Genomic DNA, 27,074 nt, shown 5'->3' on the forward strand with positions numbered 1-27,074 from the left:
ATGGGCGCGGTTGACAGCCCCGGTACGTCTGTGGTTAGATATTTATAGTTCTACCCGCCATTGTCCGAGGGCCATCTATAAGTACATACATACATATAGTCACGTCTATATCCCTTGTGGGGCAGACAGAGCTAACAGTCCCGAAGACTGATCGGCCACGTTCAGCTGTTTTGGCTTGATGATAGAATTGAGACCCAAATAGTGACAGGTTGCTAGCCCGTCACCTAAAAGAAGAATTCCAAGTTTAAAAGCCTACCACTAAGTCGCCGTTTACGACATCCATGGGAACGAGATGGAGTGGTCCTGGTTCTTTTTTTTTTTATTGGTGCCGGGAACCACACGGCACATCAGCACCATTATGTAATTTCACAATAATTTAATAAACGCAAAATATTTCGGAATCATATTTTTGTTCTTTAATATCAAATAGATGTAATAGATTTACATTATTATTGATGTGGTATAGTGGTCAGAGCGAACGGTTTCCAAAGTGGAGCAACCGGATTCGATCCCTGGCAACAGATTTTTTTTTGTGAACATACATACATACATATGGTGACGTCTATATTCCTTGCGGGGTAGACAGAGCCAACAGTCTCGAAAAGACTGATCGGCCACGTTCAGCTATTTGGCTTTATGATAGAATTGAGATTCAAATTGTGATAGACCATCGCTTTTTTTGTGAAATTAGTTGTTTTTTTATTTTTTTGGATTCTGTGCCGTCCACCGGTTTAAGTTTTTATAAATTTCGAGTGGTTTTTCTGATTTTCTATTTCTTTTTACTACTTTGTATGATCCATCGAGCTCGGCTCGGTCGCCGAGGTACAAAATTATAAATAATGCATTACTAACTTTGCTGCAAAGATAAAAAACCCTCTGTTATTATTCTCGTAAACAGTGTTCGCAGCTGTGGAATGTCTAGTAGATAAAGGGAGAACAAGGGACCAGGAATTCGAATTGGCGACCGTTCGACACTGTCACACAATCTGAGCCATTATTGGGCAGTTGGCATTGTTTTAGTTGTGGTTATTGCTGTTTTGTTTTAGTGTTTATATTATTGTCTTTAACTAGCTAATACCCGCGGCTCCGTTTGCGCAAAATTCAACATATCGCTACATGAAATGAAATCAGCTGATCTGCGTTTTGTTTTGACTCCCTTACACGTTACCGTTATACATACATATCATCACGTCTATATCCCTTGCGAGGTAGACAGAGCCAACAGTCTTGAAAAGACTGAAAGGCCACGTTCAGCTGTTTGGCTTAATGTTGGAATTGAGATTCAAATAGTTACAGGTTGCGAGCCTATCGCCTAAAAGTTAAGCCATGTTTAATATATGATTATAGCCAATCCCTTAGTCGCCTTTAACGACATCCATAGGAAAGAGATGGAGTATTCTTTTCTCTATTGGTGCCGGGAACCACACGGCACAAATAATACCAAGGTAACATTAACAGTATTATGTTCTAACAGTAACCGCGTTCACCACATTTACTTCTCATTTATGTTATACTAGAGGCCGCCCGCGACTTCGTCCGCATGGAAACCCTATCAATCCCGCGGGAACTCTGGGATGAAAAGTAGCCTATGTATTATTCTGGGTCTTCAGCTACCTACATACCAAATTTCATGGTAATCGGTTCAGTAGTTTTTGCGTGAAAGAGTAACAAACATCCATACAAACTTTCGCCTTTATAATAGTATAGTAGGATAATGTATCGTTTAGTTAACATTATGAAATACCACTATAAGACATATGGTCCTAATGAACTGAATAGAGAAAATTGGAGTACGTACAGATAAATAACACATTGAAATAAATCTTCATCTATTTCCCATGGATGTCGTAAAAGGCGACTAAGGGATAGGCTTATAAAATTGCGATCCTTTTTTTAAGGCGACGGGCTAGCGACCTGTCACTATTTGGATCTCAATTCCATCATTAAGCTTAACGTGGCCATTCAGTCTTTTCAAGACTCTTATTTCTGTCTATCCCGAAAGGAATTAAGACGTGATTATATGTGTGTAAGACCGACCTTACTAAGCGAAAGAGATCTCCATTTAAACTACGCAAAATATTTTCTCTGTTTGTCTGCCTACAACAGGAATCCCAAGTTTATAAACCTAGCCCTCACTCACCTTTTACGACATCCATGGAAAAGAGTTGGAGTGGTCCTATGCTGATTCCGGTTACTCTTAACGCTATGCTAAAACAATGTGTGAATTAGTTATCGGCAGTGCCGTGTGGCATACAAAAAAGAATAGGACCACGCCATCTCTCTCCTGGATGTCGTAAAAGGCGACTAAGGGATAGGCTTATAAATTTGGAATTATTTTTTGGACGATGGGATACCGACCTGTCACTATATGAATCTCAATTCTATCATTAAGCCAAACAGCTGAACGTGGCCTATCTGTCTTTTCAAGACTGTTAGCTCTGTCTACCCCGCAACAGATATAGACGCGACCATATGAATGTATGTAGTTTTCTGCACTCTCTTTAACGTGTGCGGTGTGTACTCGACCTCGCATCTGATGGATGCCGCCATCAGCTGACAGCTGCCGCCGCGTGATTACCGAGTTGGCGTTTTTATTCGAAACGTTCATTTTGTTTGCTCTAATTATCTGTGAGCTGCAGAATCTGATGCATGTCAGGTTTCGTAGAAAAAACTGCAGCGTTAGCTATTACTAATATTATAAAACTGAAGAGTTTGTTTGTTTGTTTGAACGCGCTAATCTCAGGAACTACTCCCTCTCATTCCCGCGGATGTCGTAAAAGGCGACTAAGAGATAGGCTTATAAACTTGAGTTTCTTCTTTTAGGCGATGGGCTAGCAACCTGTCATTTTTTTAATCTCAATTCTACCATTAAACCAAACAGCTGAACGTATCAGTCTTTATAAGACTGTGGCTCTGTCTACACCGCATGGGATATAGACGTGAATATATGTATGTAAGTAGGAAGAAGTTTAAAAAATTAGCGCCATCCAGCAAGTACTGTCTTCTAATAAGCGTGGTGTAATCCCTCATCCGTCGCAAAACTGAAATATGGGTGGGCCAAGGTCCGCTGAATTACCCGCTTCGGTCAAGGGTATGGAGGTTTTGAGGGCTGAGTTACGAGATGTAGCGATTGTGATAGTGAGCCTCGCGAGTTCATCCATTGTACCATGAGATTTCAATGTGGCGTGTCGTTTGAATTTCGAAAATGAAGAATGATGTCCTTAATGTGATTAAGGACGTCCTGGCAAAGGGTCAGGTTAAGAGTACCCGAAACCGCCGAGCTTGCATGAAGAGCGTTATGAATGTGTATGAAGCGTAGGAAGTATGCAGAGATCGTGGCAAGTGGAAAGATGTAGTCTCTGTCTACCCCTCCGGGAAAGAGGCGTGATTTTGTGTATGTATATATGTAAGAAAGATGTCTGCGCGCGCAAGACGCCGCTCCTCAGTACATCGCCGAGCCGACCTTACAATCCACGTCAAGCTCCACGTACGTCCATTAGAAAAGCTCATACATATGGTCACGTCTATATCCCTTGCGGGGTAGACAGAGCCAACAGTCTTGAAAAGACTGAATGGCCACGTTCAGCTATTTGGCTTAATGATAGAATTGGGATTCAAATAGTGACAGGTTGCCAGCGGTTAAGGCGATGTTAAAAAGAATCCCAAGTTTGTAAGCCTATCCCTTAGTAGCCTCTTACGACATCCATGGGAAAGAGATGGAGTGGTCCTATTCTTTTTTTTTGTATTGGTGCCGGGAACCACATGGGTCTAAGGGATAGGCTTACAAACTTGGGATTCTTTTTTAGGCGATGTGCTAGCAACCTGTCGTTATTAGAATCTCAATTGTATCATGAAGCCAAATAGCTGAACGCGGCCCGTAAGTATTTTCAACACCGTTGGCTCTGTCTACCGCGCAAGGGATATAAACGTCATTATAAATATGTATGAACACGACAAGTAGCCTTAAAAATTAAACATGAATCTTAAGACTTGCGACTGGATGGGGTCCAATTTGTAAACGTATCCTGTTACCGTCCTTCGGGCGTCCTCGAAAATGGCGCTTGGCGTGAATTTTAATGTTTCCTGGATCTTTAAGACCTTGTTATTGAGCTTATAAAAAAAAATATATATTAATCCTAACTAGCGTTTTTTGGCTTGGTTATTTTTCTCACAAACTACATACGTACATACATATAGTTCTTTATACACGTCTATGTTCCTTGCGGGGTGGGCAGAGCCAAGTCATCAAAAGACTGACAGGCCACGTTCAGCTGTACTTTACATTGGATTTGAGTTTCAAATAGTGACAGGTTGCTAGCCCATCGCCTAAAAGAGGAATCCTAAATTTTTAAGTCTATTCCTAAGTCGCCTTTTATGACATCCATGTGATAGATATGGAGTGGTCCTATTCGAAATGCCGAAAACCACACGACAAGTCTTTACTCCACCTCTTTCATATGGATGTCATAAAAGGCGACTAAGGTATAGGCTTATAAACTTGGGATTCGTCTTTTAGGCGACGGGCTAGCAACCTGTCACTTTGTATGAATCTCAATTCTTTTACTACATTTACCAATATTTTACATACATACATACATAAAATCACGTCTCTTTCCCGGAGGGGTAGGCAGAGACTACCTCTTTGCCACTTGCCACGATCTCTGCATACTAACTTTACTACATACTTCACATAACAATATTTTATCACTCCAAATTTAAATTATTCTAATGTAAAATATTCCTTGCCATTCCACGCCACGCGTCTGAAGTACCAGGCAAACAGAAAATGATAGTAGTCTTTCAAATGTTCCAGCAAATCTGAGATCAATTGAGACGAGCGGTGTTTACTCCGGCGGGGGATCGAGAGCTACCCGAGTAGTTTGTTTTCTGAGAATGCTCGTAGTTCTTTTGGTATTCTTCAAGATATATCGATAGATATCATTTGAGTTCATTTAGTATTTACAAAGAAAATTTTATTATGTAAATCGAGTTGAGTACCTACGTTCGCAAACATACATATGGTCACGTCTATATCCCTTGCGGGGTAGACAGAGCCAACATTCTTGAAAAGACTGATAGGCTACGTTTAGCTTTTTGGCTTAATGATAGAATTGAGATTCAAATAGTGACAGGTTGCTAACCAATCGCCTAAAAAAGAATCCAAAGTTTGTAAGCCTATACCAATTAGCGTGTGGTTCTCGGCACAAATATAAAAAAAGAACAGGATCACTGCATCTGTCTTCCATGGATATCGTAAAAGGCGACTAAGAAACAGGCTTTACAACTTGGGATTCTTCACTTGGGCGATGGGCTAGCAAACTCACTATTTGAATCTAAATTCTTTCATTAAGCCAAACATCTGAACGTGGTCTATCAGTATTTTCGAGACTGTTGGCTCTGTCTATCCCGCAAAGGATATAGACGTGACTGTATTGTATGTAGTCTATGAGTCAACAAACAGTATACTACTTAAGTTTATGCGGATGATGCAAGAATGCCTATCCCTCCGGGGAAGAGGCGTTATTTTATGTACATATGATGATCTTCCGCGTGATCTTAACAATAACATTACAATAAAAAAGAAATTAAAAGAAAGCTTAAAGAGTATTTTGTAGAAAATATGGATAAATATATTTTGTGAAAATGTTTTAAATACTTTTTTTCTTATGTAACTGTTAACAAAATTTTGAAATGTATTTAAACTGCATTAGTACACAACAAACCTTTGTGGTTTTAACCTAATGCATTATGTGTACCATTGTAATTGTTGTTTTTTTGTTGTAATGATAATAAATAAAAAAAAAAAAGTATGTATGCAAGAATGCCGTATAACCGACGCTTACAAGTTCCTTAATTGGCCAAAGCCGATTTATTGAAGCCTCTCGCCGCTGCCTTAATGATAAGTCTTTTAAGGGTTACTTCCCTCCCATTAGAAATTGATTGACCTTACAACATCTATTCTGACCTGGCTCATTATTACGTGCTATAATCAACATACATACATACATATGGTCACGTCTATATCCCTTGTGTGGTAGACAGAGCCAACAGTCTTGAAAAGACTGATAGGCCACGCTCAGCTATTTGGTTTAATGATAGAATTGAGATTCAAATAGTGACAGGTTGCTAGCCCATCGCCTAAAAAAGAATCCCAAGTTTGTAAGGCTATCACTTAGTCGCCTTTTACGACATCCATGGGAAAGAGATGCAGTGGTCCTATTCTTTTTTGTATTGGTGCCAGGATCCACACGGCACCGATTGTTAGCTACCAAATACAAATCTCTTTATACATATATCCTCTATACGAGTATATCTTCAACCCGACCCGAAAGAACCAAAACTGTGAACTTAATATCCGAAAAAGACACGGTGCCGTCAACAAAATAATCTTGAGGAGCGGACGTGAGTTACGTGACGCGGGTTTGACACACGGGTTTGACACAACATAGCCATAGAAACGGTTGGATACGTGGAGTTAAAGAAAATGGTATGGCTTTATGTATTTAGAAGAGAATTGCATACAATTAAGCAGATCGCGATGAGTTGAACTAAAATTTGCGTCCAAAAACGCAAAAGGTGGTTCCCGGCACCAATAGAAAATAGAATAGGATCACTCCATCTTTCTCACATGGATTTCGTAAAAGGCGACTAAGGGATAGGCTTATAAACTTGGGATTGTTCTTTTAGGCGATGGGCTAGCAACCTGTCACTATTTGAATCTCAATTCTATCTTAAAGCCAAATAGCTGAACGTGGTCCCATCAGTCTTTTCAATACTGTTGGCTCTGTCTACCCCGCAAGGGATATAGACGTGATTATATGTATGTATATATGTATGTTAGTAAAACGTAAAAAACGCCTTTTATCTTGGGATTCCTCTTGTAGACAATGAGCTAGGAACCTTTTGTGAACCACGTTTTGAAGCACAATTTCATCATAAAGCCATAAAGCAGAATGTAGCCTTTTAGTCTTTTAAAGACTGTTGGCTCTGTCTAACCCGCAAGGGATATAGTCGTGACTATACTTATGTATGTTGTTCGTGGTAACATACACCTCAAGCTCTGATAAGAAATTGTACATCGATACGAGTATCTTTATGAAAACTACTCCATACTACTAAAAGAAGCATCCAGAGATCGTGGCAAGTGGAAAGATGTACTCTGCCTACCCCTCCGGGAAAAAGGCGTAACATTATATATGTATGTATGCAACCTACTCCATAATAAAACAAGAAAATAACATCCATTATCTTTATATCTTCGGTACGTTCCATCGTATTTGGCCGATCATTTAGACAGTATGTGGTCAAGTACGGTTTTACGTGGATTCGAAGCAGATTACCCTGATAGGATTGGTGGTTACCGGCCCGTGATAGGCTAATGGATTATTAGAATCTGTATTAACCGGCTTTAAATGTGCCTATGTTTTGGTTTCTCTTTGAAGACTTTCTCAAAATTAAAAAAAGAGAAACGGAATGCATTCGTTGTAAAATTAAAAAAAAAATAACTGTCATACATATTATTACGCCCATGTACCTTGCGGGGTAAACAGAGTCAACAGACTTGAAAAAACCGAAAAGCCATGTTCATTTTTGTATTACAAAACGTAACATTTGATAATAATTTTAACTTTGATTTATAATAAAAATGTAAGAGAACGTTCTTGATAAACAAGTTAAAAGGTAACATACAAAATTCCCCTTTTTGCTAAGGGATAGGCAGAGACAAATATCCGTACATAAATTAGCAAACAAAGTGCTCAGAAGACTCCAATAAATACTACAACAGGCAGCAACAAGACTCTTAATAAGACTCAATTATCTCCCTTGTCGAGACGCCCACTGTTACAAACTATTGACAAAGGTCAAATGTTACGACCTTTCAGATTAATAACAATATTTTACATGATTAACGAACGATGATCTTGATACCTTGATGAAAGTGTCTTAGTACTTTTCACATGCACATATCACGTCTTTCTATCCTTACGAGGCAGACAAAGCGTTGTTTTGCTTCTGTTATTCGACTTATATAAATCCCCCATATCGACTTTTTGACAGTCTCTTTCAAGAACAGACATCGGTCAGTTATTATTTTTTGTATGAATAGATTTTTAAGGGTTTAGTGTGAAACTGTTTATTATGCCATTTATTAGCTGCAGTGCAGTTTGTTACCCCTTTTTCAACAACAGGTTGACACTTTGGAAGCAGTTAACTTACTTTTAAGTAATTTCTGTGGCGTTGACTATGACACCGGAGGTCCCGGGTTCGAAACCCGGCCGTGGCATGATGGGAAAGGAACTTTCTCTGATTGGCCTGGGTCTTGAATGTTTTTCTATATTATTATAAAACATGGTGTCGTTGAGTTAGTATTTCATAACACAAGTCTCGAACTTACTTCGAGGCTAACTCAATCTATGTAATTTGTCCCGTATATACTTATTTATTTGACGTCATCCAATGTTGTGAAACTAAAAGTTATGACAATTAAGTGATATCAGAAATATCCCATAATAATGAATAAAAATAATAAATTTTAATTATAACTAATATACATATTATGTAAAGTATCAAAATGTGTTATTCGCAGTAGTTTCTGTTGCTGAGGTAGATAATTATACTCGTACATAAAACATTGTACTGCGACTGCGTAAAATTTTTCGCGAGGTGGAGTGCGTTTTCGTGTACCTGAGTGTAAAGACTGTTGGTTTCCATTGTTCTACGTGAAGAAGATGATACATGATGAAAATCTATACTAATATTATATAGCTGAAGAGTTTGTTTGTTTGAACGCGATAATCTCAGGAACTACTGGTCCGAATTGAAAAATTCTCTTTGCGTCGAATAGACCGTTTATCGAGGAAGGCTTTAGGCTATATAAAATCACGCTGCAACCATAAAGAGCAAAGAAATAATGGAAAATGTGAAATAAAAAACGGGAATATTATTCCTCCTGGAGGGCTTTAATGATGCCCAAAATAACTATTCCATGCGGACGAAGTCGCGGGCACAGCTAGTTGGTGAATATAATTATATTATACCAGCTTTTATCCGCAACTTGGCCCGTGTGAATTAAGCGCTATCTACACGAGCAAATTTACCGCCACCTTCAAAAGAATACAGGTCTTTCGCAAATTTCACTAGAAATAAAGTTTTTACTGGGATGAAAAGTAGGTACCTTTTGTCCTTCTCCAGACTCTTAATTAGGTATATATATACGCAAAATTAGAAGAAGATTGGTTTAGCAGATAACGCGTGAAGAGATAACAAACAAACAAATGAACTTAATTAGGGATTTATCCAATTTTGATCGTGATTTTTAAGTTTGTTACTGAAAGCGATATGTAGCTCTGATACAAAAATTCCACTTTATAAGTATAATAAATAATCTTTTACGGCGTTTGGCTAGCAACCTGTCACTTTTTGAATGTCAATTCCATCATTAAGCCATACAGCTGAACGTGGCCTTTCAGTCTTTGGGAGGCTGTTAGCTTTGTCTACCCCGTATATGTAGTATCCTCCGTATTATGTATGTATGTAATCTTAACTTAATTTTCAAATTACGTCGGAATTCGTACATTTCCAGCTGGGAATTTCATAAATTCTTCCTTTACCGACATCTACCTATGTTATTACACGTGAATGTATGTCAAATTTCTGTGAAAATCCATTGAGTGGTTTCAGTTGCGCGTTGATAGATAAAGTTCCCTTTTCCTTATGGTGTTGGGAATGTGTGAATTCGTCATTGTGAAAAATTCCTGGAAAATGTGCAGAATTTCTTAAAAAATAACTACCTAAGCTTTATGAAACACAATGTGTACAAATAATAGGAAATTTATATATTCAATGTTGTCCATTTACTTCTGTTATTGTCCATCTTGCCGTGCCGTGTGGTTCCCGGCACAAATAGAGAAAAGAATAGGACTACTCTATATCTTTTCCATGGTTGTCGTAAAAGGCGACTAAGGGATTGGCTTATAAACTTGGGATTCTTCTTTTAGGCGGTGGGCTAACAACCTGTCACTATTTGAAACTCAATTCTGTCACTAAGCCAAACAGCTGAACGTGGCCTTTCAGTCTTTTCAAGACTGTTGGCTCTGTCTTCCCATGCAATGGATATAGACGTGATTATATGTATGTAAGTATAAATACTTATATAGATAAACATCCAAGACCCAGGCCAATTAGAAAAAGTTCTTTCCTCATCATGCCCTGGCCGGGATTCGAACCCAGGACCTCCGGTGTCACAGACAAGCGTACTACCGCTGCGCCACAGAGGCAGAACAGCAAATTTTGAGGGAAAAATCAGGACATTTATTATTATTTATATATTACATACTTCCTGTAGACAAAGAACTTGATCCTAGTAAACGTATAAAATGCCCAAACATACATATATGCCCAGTAACATACACAGATGATATAGTAACTGTGCGATCGCCTCGCGCAGAGACACGTGTCGGGTTATGTAGATGTGACCTTATTCGCCTGGAGGGCTTTTGTCCTCCACTTGTATTTTTTTTCCTTTAATTTTTTATATTTACTTACTGTACGTACACAAAGGCTACCGGACACTTTTGGGTTAAGATGAAACTCGTGCGGCGCTAAGATCGAAAATGTTATGCCCATGGTGAAAATTAGTATAGTACATACATACATACATAAAATCACGCTTCTTTCCCGGAGGGGTAGGCAGAGACTACCTCTTTCCACTTGCCACGATCTCTGCATACTTCCTTCGCTTCATCCACATTCATAACTCTCTTCATGCAAGCTCGGCGGTTTCAGGTACTTAATTAAATTAAAATTAGTGTAGTGATTACGAAAATGATTATCATTCACAAGAAGGAATAATGGTGAGCTTTAACGGTGAGGGAAAACATCGTGAGGAAACCTGCACATTCAGGCAACTGGATGTGTAACCATGATCGATCCTATACGTTGGCTCTGTCTACCTCACAAGGAATATGGACGTGATTATATGTATGTATGTATTAATGTGGACAAATTTAATTCGTTACATATTTGATGAGATAACTTACATTTCGAGGTAAATTTCTTCACTGATGATAAAAAGAACTTTTTCTGATTGGCCTGGGTCATGGATGTTATAAGTATTTATTATAAAATATAGTATCGTTGAGTCAGTATCTCTAACTAACTTCGAGGCTAACTCAATCAGTGTAATTTGTCCCGTATATTTTTATTTATTTATTTATTATCTCTTTTTACTCACCACGACGCCTGCATACTTAATGTTCAATAACGACCTATTTAAAGCGCACACAATAATCACTATTATTACATGACTAACATAAAATTGAGAACATCCTTTTACGAAGTGGGTTTCGAATATCGGTATTGTAATTTGGCTCAATCACCATAGTAACTAAACCGTTTACCCTCTTAAGCCTTGAACACAAACATAATTTCACTCATCTGCCTTAAAATTAACAAGATAAACGATTAACCGATTTCTCAGATCAATCAGCGGGAATAACGTGAGCCGTTAAGAAGACTTGTGCCCTTGTGATAAGAGTTAATTTTGCATAGCAATGAGATTACTAGTAAATTAATGTTGTATTTGAAAATTTTAAGGAGATTGTGTGTAGTTAAGAATTAGATTTGACGAAGCGAAGGAAGTGTGCAGAGATCGTGGCAAGTGGAAATAGGTAGTCTCTGCCTACCCTTCTGGGAAAGAGGCGTGATTTTTTGTAAGTACATATGTACCTATGTATTGTTTGTAGTACAAACATAAGAATTAAAATGCTTAATGAAAGAAATTTTATGGGTTCATACGATATTCGTGTGGTTCCCGGCACTAATAGAAAAAAGGAATAGGACCACTCCATCCATGGATGTAGTAAAAGACGACCAAGGGATAGGATTATGAATGAGGCATTCTTCTTATACACGATGGGCTATCAGCTTAACAGCTGAAAGGCCTGTCAGTTCAGGTGTTTGGCTTAATGATAGAATTGAGATTCAGATAGTGACAGGTTGCTAGCCCATCGACTGACAGAAGAATCCTTAGTTAAGCCTATCCCTTAGTCGACAATCGTCGTGCCGTGTGGTTCCCGGCACCAACATAAAAAGAATAGGATCACTCCATCTCTTTTCCATGTAGCGGTAATAAGGTTCTAAAGTGCCGTTCGCATGAAAATCGTAAAAGGTGACTAAGACAATAAACTCATTTTGCTTACCATCTGCCTAGATTGACGTCAAACTCATTATTTATTTATTTTTTGTAAAAAAAAGCTCTACAGCTAAATATCACCCTTCATCCCCCCGAAACTGTTGGCACCGTCTACCCCGTAAGAGATAAAGACGCAAGCATGTCTATTAAATTGAATGTCATAATGAGGGTAACAGTGGATCCGTTGAATTGGAACTCGCAGACTAACGAACCCAGTTCAGTGATTAGACCGCGAGGGACCTATATAGAGGGAGTAAGGTTCGAAACTCGAGCACAGAGGTAATAAATTCTAACTTGATCTATCCGCACTTAGTTTCCCGTGGGTTGAAAATTTGAGATTTATTGGTTAATTCTCAGATTCCGATTTTTCAAACTATGTTTTACATACATACATATGGTCACGTCTATATCCCTTGCGGGGTAGACAGAGCCAATAGTCTTGAAAAGACTGAAAGGCCACATTCAGCTATTTGGCTTAACGATAGAATTGAGATTCAACTAGTGACAGGTTGCTAGCCCATCGCCTAAAAAAGAATCCCAAGTTTGTAAGCCTATCCCTTAGTCGCCTTTTACGACATCCATGAGAAAGAGACGGAGTGGTCATATTCTTTTTACATACATACATTATAGTCTTGAAGAAGACTGACAGGCCACGCTAAGCTGTTTGCTTAATGACAGAATTGAGATTAAGAAATAAAATCATCAAGAAAATGCAGAGATCGTCAATAAATCGGTAGAAAATATTTAAGGAATCCTGAGACGCAACATCGCTATACAAAGGTTATACATAATGTGACCATATTTTTTTTGCGTCAGAGCGGGACGCTTTCGGAATTTTGTATATAAGTAAATAAAAAAATATATTGTATACCTAATATATAAGTTTATTATAAATAATAATCTATCTTCTATACTTATAATAAATCTGTAGAGAGGTCAATTCTGTACATGGAATATATTTTCAAAATAACTAGCAGGGGGTGATTAGTGATCGATACTGATGCCAAAAATGCAATCAGTAAAATTTTTGTCTGTCTGTCTGTCTGTCTGTCTGTCTGTCTGTCTGTCTGTATGTTCTTTATAGAAACAAAAACTACTTAACGGATTTTAACGAAACTTGGTACAGTTATTCTTCATACTCCTGAGCAGGTTATAGTATAGTTTTCATTAAGCTACAATCAGTAGGAGCAGAGCAGTGAAAGGAAATGTTGGGAAAGCGGGAGAAGTTACTTGATTTTTTAAGCTTCCGTCGCGTGTGCAGCCTTAATGGTTAAAGCTACAGCGAAACCATGTATAACGGAAATATTCTACATAAAATTATTAAAAAAAATATCCCAAGACAGCATAAGTCTATCTTTTATGGTTGACTCACAATAACAAGTGTAATTCGTCATAGCTTAGAAGTTCGGAGATTTCTGATTATATTTCTTTACACTGACGTTTATAATACCAATAACACCCACAATCATTCATAATTCCTAAAAATAAATATAAGTACCAATTCAATAAAAAAAGAATCATCGAAATCTATATAGAAACACCAAACTTATACATGAAATAAAATAGGCGTGTAGTTGGTTGGTACCGTGTGGTTCCCTGCACCAATACAAAAAGAATAGGACCACTTCATCTCTTTCCCATGGATGTCGTAAAAGGCGACTAAGGGATAGGCTTACAAACTTGGGATTCTCTTTTAGGCGACAGGCTAGCAACCTGTCACTATTTGAATCTCAATTCTATCATTAAGCCAAATAGCTGAACGTGGCCTTTCAGTCTTTTCAAGACTGTTGGCTCTGTCTACCCCGTAAGGGATATAGACGTGATGATATGTATGTATAAAATAGGCTAACAAGCTATCGCGCGTAAATACTGCATCATGCTATAAGGATTATTTTTTCGTAACGGTTGCCGCAGACAGACAGATCGCTAGCCCATCGCCTAAAAGAAGAGCTTTTCCCAAGTTTTTAAGTAAGTCACTCTAATATTGACTGATTGATCAACAACATCCTACTAATATTATAAATGCGAGAGTTTGTGAGTATGTCAGTATGGATGTTGACTACACTTTCACGCAAAAACTACTGAACCGATTACGATGAAATTTGGTATGTAGACCCAGAATAACATATAGGCTACTTTTTATCCCGGAGTTCAGGCGGTATTGATTCCACGCGGACGAAGTCGCGGGCGGCCTCTAGTACATATAATAAAACAGTAACAATATTTTGTCTGTACATTTAGTATTTTTGACTGACTGTTCTCGTCAGCGAGATTTCAGTGCAATGTTGATATAAAATAATTATAATAATTTGGTTTTTTTGCAAAAGCGGGACATTTTTGCTCTCGCTGGGGACAGCGGGACAGACAGCCTGAAAGCGGGACAATCCCGCCGAAAGCGGGACGTATGGTCACTTTAGTTATACACAAACAAACAAGATCACAAAATACCAAGTTTATATTGCGGGCTGTTATCGGAAAATTTAATCTAATCAATTTGCGGAATCTGTCAAAAGACACCCGACTTGGGGATTTATTACTTAGAAAATATTACTTATCACTTGGGATTCTTCTTTTAGGCTGATGGGTTTTTGTGTGATGTGATGAAGTGGTCCTATTCATTTTTGTATTGGTGCCGGGAACCACACGGCACCAATACAAAAAAAATTAAGAAGTCTACATTATGTCATTTAAATTAATATAAGTATAACAGAACAAGAAGCGCCGTGTGATTCTCGGCACCAATAAAAAAAAGAATAGGACCACTCCATCTCGTTTACATGGATGTCGTAAAAGGCGACTAAGGGATAGGCTTATAAACTTGGAATTCTTCTTTTAAGCGATGGGCTAGCGTTTTTTTTTTTTTTTTTTTTTTTTTTAAATAAAAATAAATTTATTGATAGTTTCTTAAACTACTTACGCTAAAGTACATGGTTAATGTAAACAGCGCCAAATCCGCATGCTCCACAAATCAGCAACCCGCGATTGAGCTAGGAACTAACCTGTGATTACAATTCACGTGAGGCGTCATGAGGGGCCTACGGAAGTGGCTTATTAAAGAAACAATTGAAAAGAATACAGATATGTTTGATTCAGTAATTCCCAAACTAGAAATTTTCTGTATTTTGGGAATTTGTAGAAATTAGTCTGTTGACACCATATTTTGTATTTTAGAAAATAAGAATAAAAATCTTATTTCTACATAAATATATGCTCTCTACCGTCATTAAAAGGAAAATAAAAGAAAAAGAAAATGTCACAAGTGCCCATTTACAACTCAAGTTTTGAATCTCAATTCTACCATCAAGCCATAAAGTTGAACGTGGCCTATAAGTTTCAAGACTTTTGGCCCTGTCTACCCCGCAATGGATGTAGGCGTGACTGTATGTATGATATATCACGTCTTTATATGCCACGTTCAGATGTTTGGCTTAACGATAGACTTGAGTTTCAAATAGTGACATGTTGCTAGCCCGTCGCCTAAAAAAGAATCCCAAGTTTGTAAGCCTATCCCTTAGCCGTCTTTTACGACATTCATGGGAAAGTGATGGAGTGGTCCTATTCATTTTTGTATTGGTGCCGGGAGCCACATGGCACATTATATGATATATCTGCGTTAAGAAATCATCAAAAAATCTATATTATGTCATTTGAATTAATATAAGCATAACAAAACAAATTACCTACCTACGTTTTTTTTTTTAAATATAAATAAAGCCAACCGCATCACTGGACTTACTGAGTCTGAGTTTCGAGTTTCTACAAAAAGTTTCACTATTTATAAGCAGTTAAGAAGATTTCCAGCGTTTTCAACTTATTCTCCTGGTACTCAGTTCGTTTTTACTTAGGTAATTAATTCTGAGCAATTAGTTGGAGTATTTGTGATCTGTGAATAAAATTTTGCAAATGGATTTTGTTCATAAGAGAAATTAACGTTTGAGTAAGTACCTAGTTTCTGAGTTTATTCGTTACATATATTCTTCATTTCTTACGGGGTAGACAGAGCCGTTAAAGGAGTGAAAGACCATCTTTGGATGAGAACAAACAAATATTAAAAGAGAAACATATAATTTGCCAGATAATTAGATATGCATTATCGTGTCTTTATGCCCAACGAGGTAGACAGAGTCGAGGGCGAAAAATTCTCAGACGCCATGACGTGTTGGATGCCTTATTAATGGAATTGTGATGAATACACATATTTATCATGAGTTCTACTTTTTTCTAAAATATATCATAAGTTCATTGTAACTTTTTACTTGGTTGGGTATTTAACTTTAAAAACTATTAGAACGGATTCAGTTTGTGCTTTTGTCCCCTTTTCGCTTCCTACGACGTCAATACAAAGAGATGACTTGTTCGATATTTTCCTAAGATTTCCTATCTCATAACCTAACATGCCGATCATATTTATTTGAAAATCATGGCCGTGTCATAAAACTTGGTAGGTACTTGCACAATGCAAAACTCGTGATGAATAAACCACAATATCAGTGCACTTGAAATATTCTCTAGCACGAAGGAATAAGGTTCAGAATTGTTCATATTGTTAACAGTAGTTTTATAGCGATTTTCCACGCTTGTGTCAACCTTATTACCGTGGATTAAAGTATAAAATGATGCGATAAGCCTTAGAGGTAACAAGTGTGATGATGGAGGATTCATTTTACACCTTTTCATATTAGGCTTCTACCTTGGTAACTATTCTCTTGACTTTATGATCGTTACTAAGTAATTTACTACATTGTTAATTTATTTAACTACTTTAGAAGACAAAATGTATCAAAAAAATAAACCTTATAAAATGTAAATTTACATAGGGTACCTTTCATCCCGGTAAAAACTTTAATTCCCGTGGAATTACGCGAAAAACATGTAGGTGGCGCTAAATTCTCACGGGCAGAGATGTAGGTAGGTGGCGAAAAAAGTGATGTTTTTAAACCATAAACCAATGATATAATTCACTAGACTTATTTCGCCTTTTACTGTGATTTAACGTGCCGTGTGGTTCCCGGCACTAATAGAAAAAGAGGACCACTCCATTTCTTTCCTACGGATGTCTAAAAAGGCGACTTAGGAATAGGCTAAAAACTTGCGATTCTCCTTTAAGGCGACAGGCTAGCAACCTGTCACTATTCGAATCTCAATTCTATCATTAAGCCAAACAGCCGAACGTGGCCTATAGGTAAGTCTTTTCAAAACTGTTGGCTCTGTCCACCCCGCAAGGGATATAGACGTGAGTTGTATGTATGTATGTGATTTAACGACGTGGTCGTTTTATTACCAAACACATATTTCCAATTTAAACCTCACTATTCTCGCTACATATACGCGGAATAATGTTTCGGGAAGTAACACATTTTATGACACATTTTACTGCCAACATGTCTATACGATTCGATAAAAACGAACGCTGGCCATTTAATGGTCTCCGATACAAATCGAGTATCGATCGATACTGTACGAAACTAAAAAATATAGAGCGGCCAAGCGCGAGTCGCGATCCCGTGCTTCGTTCTATTCGAATCCGACGATTTGTATCAATTTGCAACTTCCTGTTTATGGAGAAGGGAACGGAATGAGCCGATATTGCGTACGTATTGTTTGTTTATCTCAAGTTCATCTTACAGCCATATAGCTGTGCCTCTCTGTGTTCTCAAGACTGTTGGCTCTGTTTACCCCGTAAGGGATATAGATGTATGTATTGTTCGTTGCTCTGCCGTTTGGGGATTTCTGGGAAAGAAAAGGGTATAAAAATAATTAAAATCTTAAGGTATTTATTGTGAAAACTTAATTATGAGAAATAACATAAATGTTTAAAATCTTAAGGTATTTATTGTGAAAACTTAATTATGAGAAATAACATAAATTTACAAATGTACAGAATGTATTATGGTCACGTCTATATCCCTTGCGGGGACAGAGACTTGACAGAGCCACAGCCTTGAAGATACTGATAGGCCACGGTCGGCTGTTCCGGTTTGTGAAAGAATTGAGATTGAAATAGTGACAGGTCGTTAGTCCATCGCCTAAAAGAAGAATCCCAAGTTGATAAGCCTATCCCTTAGTCGCCTTTTACCTGTTTAGTGTTCTTTTCTTTTTTGTATTGGTGCCGGGAACCACACGGCAATCTTATATTCATTATAAAGTCCATAATACCCCTTGCAGGGTAACTGTGTGGCTCATGATGGAACTGAGATTCAAATAGTGATCCCCATCACTTACAAGAAGACCCCCAAGTTTATAAGCCTATCGCTTAGTCGCCTTTTACAACATCCATGGTAAACAGATGGAGTGGTCCTATTCTTATGCTATTGGTACCGGGAACCACACGGCCTTTGCGATAGTATTTCGCGCTTTAAAAACGGCGACTCTTTCAGTCAGCCCTTTATTATTAGGTCAAATTTTCAAAGTGGCCAATCCTGAATGCAAACTTCTGAAGCAGATCAGGTTCCATCTCTGACTGACTTTCGGGAGTGGACGTCAGGTAAGCGCCCGCCGAATAAAACCCTAGAATTTCACACTTCCGTGACGCGTAGTATTTTTTTTTATATACTTACTTATATTTTTTTTTTCAACTTACGTGCACTGTAATAATACGAAGCGACTGTTTAATTATTCAGATTTATTTCAGTTATTAAATTATTTTCTTTGTTGCATATTTAACAGCAAAGTTTGTCGCGATAAAAAAAAATTTTGACGTTCTCGGGAATGGTCCATACCATGCCCGAGAACCTCAAATTTTTTTTTATCTCTTAAAAAAGTTGTAAATTTTTTTTTAAATCTGTTTAAAATAATTTCAAAGAGGAGGTTCTTAATTCGACCAATTTTATTTTATTTTATTAAACAAAGCGTGGCGCAATGAAATTCCTTGATACCCACATTAATATTATATAGTTTTTTGATAGAAATCTTTGACCGATAAACTATTATATTTTATTTTTTAACTATTTTCTGATTGGCCTGGGTCTTGGATGTTTATCTATATAAGTATTTATTTAAAAAAATAGTAGGTATTGTTAAATTAGTATCTCGTAACACAAGTCTCGAAATTATTTCGAGGTTATCTCAACCAGTGTAATTTGTCCCGTATATATCCCGTATGCCGGGACATGCCGTGTACATGAGTGACACCTTAATCCGCATTACAGTATAAATAATGCGATAAACATCTTTGACCAAGACTATAGGTTCTGTCTACCCCGTAAGGTTAAATTCAAATTCAGACAAAAATTTTTTATTCATTATTATAGGACACTTCATATCGCTTAATAATTGTCGAATCTTTTGGTTTCAGCTTCCAAGGCGTCAGTGCAGAAGAAGCGGTAACAAACTACACTGCAGCATTTTCTTCAACAACGTCAACTTCACAAATATCCAAACTTAGAATAGAATGTGGACGAGAGAATACATTGTTCAATGTTCAATAAAATGATTCGTATGTGACAGACCTTTTTTAAGTCAAAAAATTAAAATTTTTTATTCATTACTATAGGATACTATATATCGCTTAATAATTGTCAAAACGTATGGTTTAACAACATTGGTTGACGTCAAATAAATTACTTAAAAACTAAGTTTACTGCCGCTTCCAAGGCGTCAGTGCAGAAGAGGCGGTAACAAACTGCACTGCAGCATTTTCTTCAACAACGTCAACTTCACAATAATTATTAAACTTAGAATAGAATAGAATTCAGTGTGTCGACTCTATCAAAGAAGGAACCCTAAAAACCAGTAGATCGCGGTAGTCAGGGCTGTGGGGCTGAATTATTACACAAATCCTTTCTATTTGTTCAGAGTTACTCGTAATGGACAAAGTTTTTTCATGTGTTTTGAACTGTCTCACTATCGATTGTGTTTAGCGGATAGGTAGGTAGAAATAGATTCAACCCGCGACTTTGATATGTTCATATAGTCACATATCTTCAACTACTTTGAGAGACAAAATATAAAAAAGAAACCTTACAAAATGCAAATTTGTTACGAATATTTTTTTTGTAATTTGAAAAACCTGGTAGAGCCGTGTGTACACATTATATGTATATCGTTTGTGGGGAAGACAGAGCCAACAGTCTTGAAAACACTGACAGGCCTCTTTCAGCTGTTTGGCTTAATGATGGAATTGAAATTTTAATAGTGACAATACATAGTTAAGGTACTGTGTGGTTTCCCGCTCTTGAGAATGATGTTACTCCGTCTCTTTTCCATGGATGACGTAAATGGCGACTTTGGGAAAGGCATATAAACTTAGGATTTTTCTTATAGGTTATAGGATAGGATAGGATAGGATAATGGGTTATCTTAATTTGATATTTTATGTATGTATATGTATGGATTTATAATGAATATTATGTATCTTATATGTATTTATGCATTTTTTTTTCGTAATGTATGTATTTTGCAGTATGCATGTGCACTTTATCGCACCACCAACTTAATTTTTTTCTGTTTGGTCAGCTGGTTGACTGGTAGAGAATGCCAAACGGCATTAAGTCCGCCTTTTGTACATTTTTGTTTTGTGCAATACAATTTTAAATAAATAAATAGATAGGTTAGCAATATGTGACTTTTTCTGAATTAATCTCAATTCCATTATATCACTATTTGAATCTCAATTCTATCATTAAGCCAAATAGCTGAACGTGGCCATTCAGTCCTTTCAAGACTGTTGGCTCTGTCTACCCCGCAAGGGATATAGACGTGAACATATGTATGTATATGTATGTATCCATTATATCAGTACCTGAACATTGTTGTAAACATTTGGGGCAATTTGGAATGGGTTCGACATTTATCTTGTCAATTGGCTCCAATTGAAATTAAAACGCGATTAAAAATACGAGACTAGTGCCGTGTGGTTCCCGGAACCAATAGAAAAAAATAATAGGACCACTCCATCTTCTTCCCACGGATGTCGTAAAATGCGACTAATAGATAGGCTCACAAACTTGGGATTCTTCTATCCTAAACCGCTGGGAACCACACGGTCTAGCGTGAAATTAACACGATCATCCAAAAAGGAATATCTATCATTTGATTTCATATTTCAATCACGAAAACTGTAAAGCCGATTCAAATTTACCCTCCAATTCAAACTCGTTCAAACCACATATTGCATTTTTTATGCGCGCAATTTTTAGAACACTCGAGAGGCGAGTGCCGACGTCTTTCATAGTTCTTTGAGAAGTATCTCAATTGAACTGCGAAGTTGGGAATCGGCCCCGTTCGTCTATAATGCAGTTAGATGGACACCTCGTTCATATTACACGATACGATTGGGTTACGATACTAAGTAAGTAAATGCTTTATTGTTCACTAAAGGAGTACATTACAAATTAAAACAGTACAGTACTACAAAGGCTGGCTTATCCCTAAGTGGGATCTCTTCCAGCCAACCTGATAGTGTCAAAAAGCTCAATAATTTTTCCAAAAAGAGAACCGCCACTTATAGATATCCTCCTTTTTTTAAAATTGGTTAAATTTATAAAACCATCTCCTAAGTGTAACAAACTCTTTTATGAGAACCGCATTAAAAACGGTTTAGCGAAACGCGAGATAATCGTGGACAAATATACATACATACACACATGCATACATACGCACATGCAGGTCAAACTGACCAAACCACCTTTTTTGAAGGCGGTTAAAAAGGGTATTAATGGTAGAGAGGATGGAAGTGCCGTGTTGAAGATAAAAGATCACACACACACACACACACACAATCACGTCTATTTCCCTTGAAAAAAGATCATTAGCTTTTAAATAGTCTGTTCAAATCGAATGACTAAGATCGACCAAAAAATTGCTTAAAAATTACGTTTTTGGTATGGGGACCTCTTAAATATTTTAATTTTAAAATATTTAGTATTTGTAATTAAAGCGGCAACAGAAATACATAATTTGACAATAGTTCAGTTCTATAGCTATTACGGTTTATGAGATACAGCCTGGTGACAAACAGGCGGACAGACAGTGGAGGCACCCAGGGTTCCGATTTTACCTTTTAGGTACGGAACCCTTAAAATTGAATCTAAATGATCAATCTTTATGAGAATTATCTGTAACCATCCAGTAAGGGGTAAGACGTGATTGTACTTACATATAGTCGCATCTATATCCCTTGCGGGGTAGACAGAGCTAACAGTCTTATAAAGACTGAAAGGCGTCGTTCAGCTGTTTGGCTTGATGATAGAACTGAGATTAAAATAGTGACAGGTGACTAAAAAAGAATCCTAAGTTTATAAGCTAAGATATCCATGGGAAAGAGACGGAGTGGTCCTATTCTTTCTTTTTAATTAATGCCGGGAACCATACGGCACTGTCCTGCCTGTAGACAAAATAATAGTCGTACACGTTAAAGCAGCCTCAATTTGCCGGTGTATCGGCGGCGCGGATTAAGTTTTAATCGCTGCAGTTACTGGCGCGTGCGCCGCCTGCATTAACAATGCCAATGGATTGCTTTTGTACCGGAGCTGACTAAATAAACGGATTTAATTCGATGAGTTTGAGAAACTGTAAATTAAAAATTGTTTGTCTCATTTTCGTGTTATTCTTTTTAAATCTTTGATCGAGTTTAAATTAGGCTCTCATGCTTTGGGAGAAGAAGCATTATGGCCTTTTATTTTAAAGTAGAGGCCGCCCGCAACTTCGCGAATCCCACGGGAATTCCGGGATAAAAAGCCTATGTGTAATTCTGGGTCTTCAGCTATCTACATACCAAATTTCATCGTAATCGGTTCAGCAGTTTTTGCGTGAAAGAGTAACAAACATCCATACTGACATCCCGACGTACAACCTTTCGCATTATAATATCGGGCGACGACGAGCGAGACGTCTATATAGCATCGGTCCTCGGTCTGGAGTGTTTGTACAGGGGCGCTTACGCACGCATTCGTGCGAAAAACCTATAGAAATAATATTTTGTGTTTTTCATACTCAAATAGAGTTTTTAATAAAATAAAATAACAGTTTTACGCTAGTTAATATAGTTTGATATATATAGTAATGCAAAAAAATATATATACTTGGTACATCTTTTCAAAGTTGTACTCATTGAAAGATATTTTTAGACTTACATTTGTGTTGTTTTTCTATCGACCCAAAATATTGATATCATGTTTCGAGATGAGTAGTTTACTAACATATTATTATTATGTCCCCTAGAATGACACATAAAATCAATGCAGTGAATCAACTACACGACGCATTATATAAGTCTCAATTAGCTTATAATATAGTCGTCTTAAAACTGATTCTACTGATTCGGTAAATACAAAAACTGCATAATTTTTTTTGCGTGAAATAATCTACTTTTTTTAAGTCCCAGACAAAGGTAGCGCTTTCAAGTAAAGACGGTGGCATAGCAATCTCTGATTTACCATAACAGAGTCTCGGTTCTCCAGACATAACACTTAGTCTGGTTGAAGATCTTCCCTTAGGTAGTTCTTGAGTCCGAATCATCGCTGTTTATAAGATGAAAATCAAGTGTTTTAAGTGTTATTTGTCACACAAACACTCATAACGGAACGAAGAAACCTTTTTTTTTTAAATCTCTTAAAAAAATAAAAAAGTAACAATCACTTTTGTTTCAAGGAAAACTCCTTGAAGAAAGTTTCAGGCGTGTTTGAATAACGTAGGCGAAGGTACGGACAAGTACATAAATTACAATAAAACAATGGAAAGTAAATAACTAAAGTGCCCTCTGAATTGAATCAGTAAACAGTTTTCAGGACAAAATAAACATCTTAGTATCAAAAATATATTAAAATTCTCTTGATAGCGACCAAGAGATCTGCAATTACATTAGTTTCCAAGAAATTCATTTCATTTGAAGTGTAAAAGAGATGGACAGATGAGCTTTGAATCATGTAGAAGTAGCACAACATGATTTCGAGCTAAAGTTTCTAATTTGTATTATGTATCTGTATCAGTCACTCATACGCGGGTCATTCCCAAACACAAATACCGTATTAATAAATTATAATTTTTTTTCTAATTTTTTTTTACTCAAAAACCGAAGCTGTTTTGTACGTTCGATATTTTGGAGCTAATTATCGTGTAAAATTTAAATTCGATCTCATTTTTACATTTAGTGATGTTTGTTATAAAATGTTCATGAAAATGGTTTTTATTTGTTATGAATTATTGTAAAAGTCGATCGATAGGAAGGGTAAACAAATTACGATTCTTCATTTAGGCGATGGGATAGGAATCTGACGATCTGAATTTTAATTCCATCATGAAGACATCCAGCTGAACGTATGCTTTCAGTCTTTTCCAGAGGGTAAACTCTGTCTACCCCTTAAGAAATATAATGTTATCTATATTTTTGTTTTGTTTACCGGCTAAACTTTGTAGGTCCTGTTGCTAAATCCTGCCAACTCCATTCGCTATAGACCTCCCGGTTTCTCTCCGGCTATCCACTAGCCGATCTTAATGGACGAATCCATTTCGCCTCACATTTCTGCATAGGGTTACCAACATAATGATTTAAACTGGAACTGAAGACTATTATGAATTCTAGTCTAGTCTCGAGCAATAATTAGTCTTTGAAAAATTTATTTGCATACTTTTAGTAATTTTTTTCTTTTCAAAACTGTTGGCTCAGTCTGCCCCGCAAGGGATATAGACGTGACCATATGTATGTATAGTATTTTTTATCATCAGTACGGCAGAACGTGAACATTCAGTTTTTTCAAGACTGTTGACTCTGTCTACCCCGCAAGAGATATAGACGTGATTATATGTATGGATGTATGTATGTAATAATGTAAATAATTCTTTTTATTACGTTCCACAGATTATAGTCAGAACCTTTGCCAAATACGAATTTCCCGATACGACTTCAGTAGATGACATCGACCAGGAAAACTAACCAGCTATGTGATATTGCAACGGAAATTATGCTATTTCGGTCGTTGTTTGATTTGTAAAGAAGAACAAGATTTTGATGTGAATTAAATAACTTTTTTGATGGCATTACTACCTTTACGCCACAGGTGGCCATCAATGTTTTTTATTGTGATGGATAACAGGCTTTAACTGGTAAAGGGTCAGGTCAAAAGTACCCGAAACCGCCGAGCTTGCATGAAGAGATATAAATATAGAAGCAAAGTATACAGGGATCGATTCTCTGTCTACCCCTCCGGAATAGAGACGTGATTTTATGTAAATAGGGTCAAGTCAAGGGTACCCGAAACCGCCGAGCTTGCATGAAGAGAGTTACAATGAAGTGAAGGAAGTATACAGAGATCGTGACAAATGGAAATATGTAGTCTCTGCCTACCCCTCCGAGAAAAGGCGTGATTTTATATATGTATGTATGTATGGTACTTCACACACTATATTCTAGTCAATAAATTTGAGTGGTCTCTTTATACGATTTCAAACAATGAGACAAAAAGGTTCGCTAGCAATAAGATCATTGACATGAACATAATATAGATTTATGATCCGATATACTGAGAATGGCTTCATAATAACACAGTATGAACTCAATATATATAGAAAGAGTCAACGGTGACGTCTGTACGTGACTAGGGTTTTAGTGTTAAAATTTAAACGAAAGTTAGAAAAAAGGATTTTGTTAGTTTTTCGCGCCGTGTAGTTCTCGGCACCAATACAAAAAAGAATAGGATCCATCTCGTTCCCATGGATGTCGTAAAAGGCGACTAAGGGATAGGCTTACAAACTTGGGATTCTTTTTTTAGGCGATGGGCTAGCAGCAACTTGCCCCTATTTGAATCTCAATTCTATCATTAAGCCAAATAGCTGAACGTAGCCATTCAGTCTTTTCAAGAGGGTTGGCTCTGTCTAACCCGCAAGGGATATAGACGTGACCATATGTATGTATGTATGTAAGTTTTTCATGATAGTTTCAAACTAAAAGCACGTCTTTATCTCTCGCCGGGTAGACAAAGGCGAAAGTCTTGAAAAGATTGAAAAACCACTTTCAGCTGTATGGCTAAATCTGATGGAATTGAGATTTAATAAGTGACAGGTCGCCAGCCAATTATCCTTATTCGCCTTTTACAATGTAGTCTTATAATATACACTTGAGAATTATTTGCGTGTTAGTGCCCATCTGAATACATCAACACATATAATCACGTCTATATTCCTTGTGGGGTAGACAGAGCCACAGACTTGAAAATACTTATAGGCCACGTTCAGCTGTTTGGCTTACTGATAGAATTGAGATTCATATAAGGTAACAGGTTGATAGCCCATTTCCTACAAGAATGTCAAGTTTATAAGCCTATCCCTTAATCGCCTTTTACGACATTCATTGGAAAGAGATGGACTGGTCCTATTCTTTTCTCTATTGGTGCCAGGAACAACACGGCACATGCATGGGTATGAATACATACATACAATATTTTTGCATCTAAAAGGATGGAGAAGTATGGATCGTTATGATAGCATAGAATCGCTTTGTCCTTTCCGCATCCACTAAGCTTACTGTAGTTGGAAAGGGCCTTCACTCACTTAAGTAGTAAACTTTTTAATATCTCAGCGAAACTAACGAATAAATTTCAAATGTTTACGAGACTCAAGGGTTGAAATCTATACTCATATTATAAAGCTGAAGAGTTCGTTTGTTTGTTTGAACGCGCTTATCTCAGGAACTACTGGTGCTATGAATTGAAAAATTCTTTTTTGTGTTGAATAGACCATTTATCGATGAAAGCTTAAGGCTATATAACATTACGCTGCAACTATAAGGAGCAAAGAAATAACGAAAAATGTGGAAAAAAACGGGGAAAATTATTCACCCTTGAGGGCTTCAATGATGCCCTTGAATTCACATAAAAATCTATAATTACAAACAGGAAATGTTTTTGTTTGCCTGATATTAACCACGGGATCTGCCTTTATCAGAAGA

The 27,074-nt window shown here is 37.1% G+C and overlaps 1 protein-coding gene across 1 annotated transcript in view; it reads left to right on the forward strand.

Moving 5' to 3' along the window:
* The window catches only part of LOC106132963 (atrial natriuretic peptide-converting enzyme), a 137,292-nt gene continuing 110,218 nt past the window's right edge, over positions 1 to 27,074 (forward strand). The window contains exon 1 of the mRNA XM_060949075.1: positions 1 to 22. Coding sequence (XP_060805058.1) covers positions 1 to 22 — 22 coding nt within the window. The remainder of the gene's footprint in view (positions 23 to 27,074) is intronic.

Source organism: Amyelois transitella, chromosome 3 (assembly GCF_032362555.1).
Source record: "Amyelois transitella isolate CPQ chromosome 3, ilAmyTran1.1, whole genome shotgun sequence".
Taxonomy (NCBI): Eukaryota; Metazoa; Arthropoda; class Insecta; order Lepidoptera; family Pyralidae; genus Amyelois; species Amyelois transitella.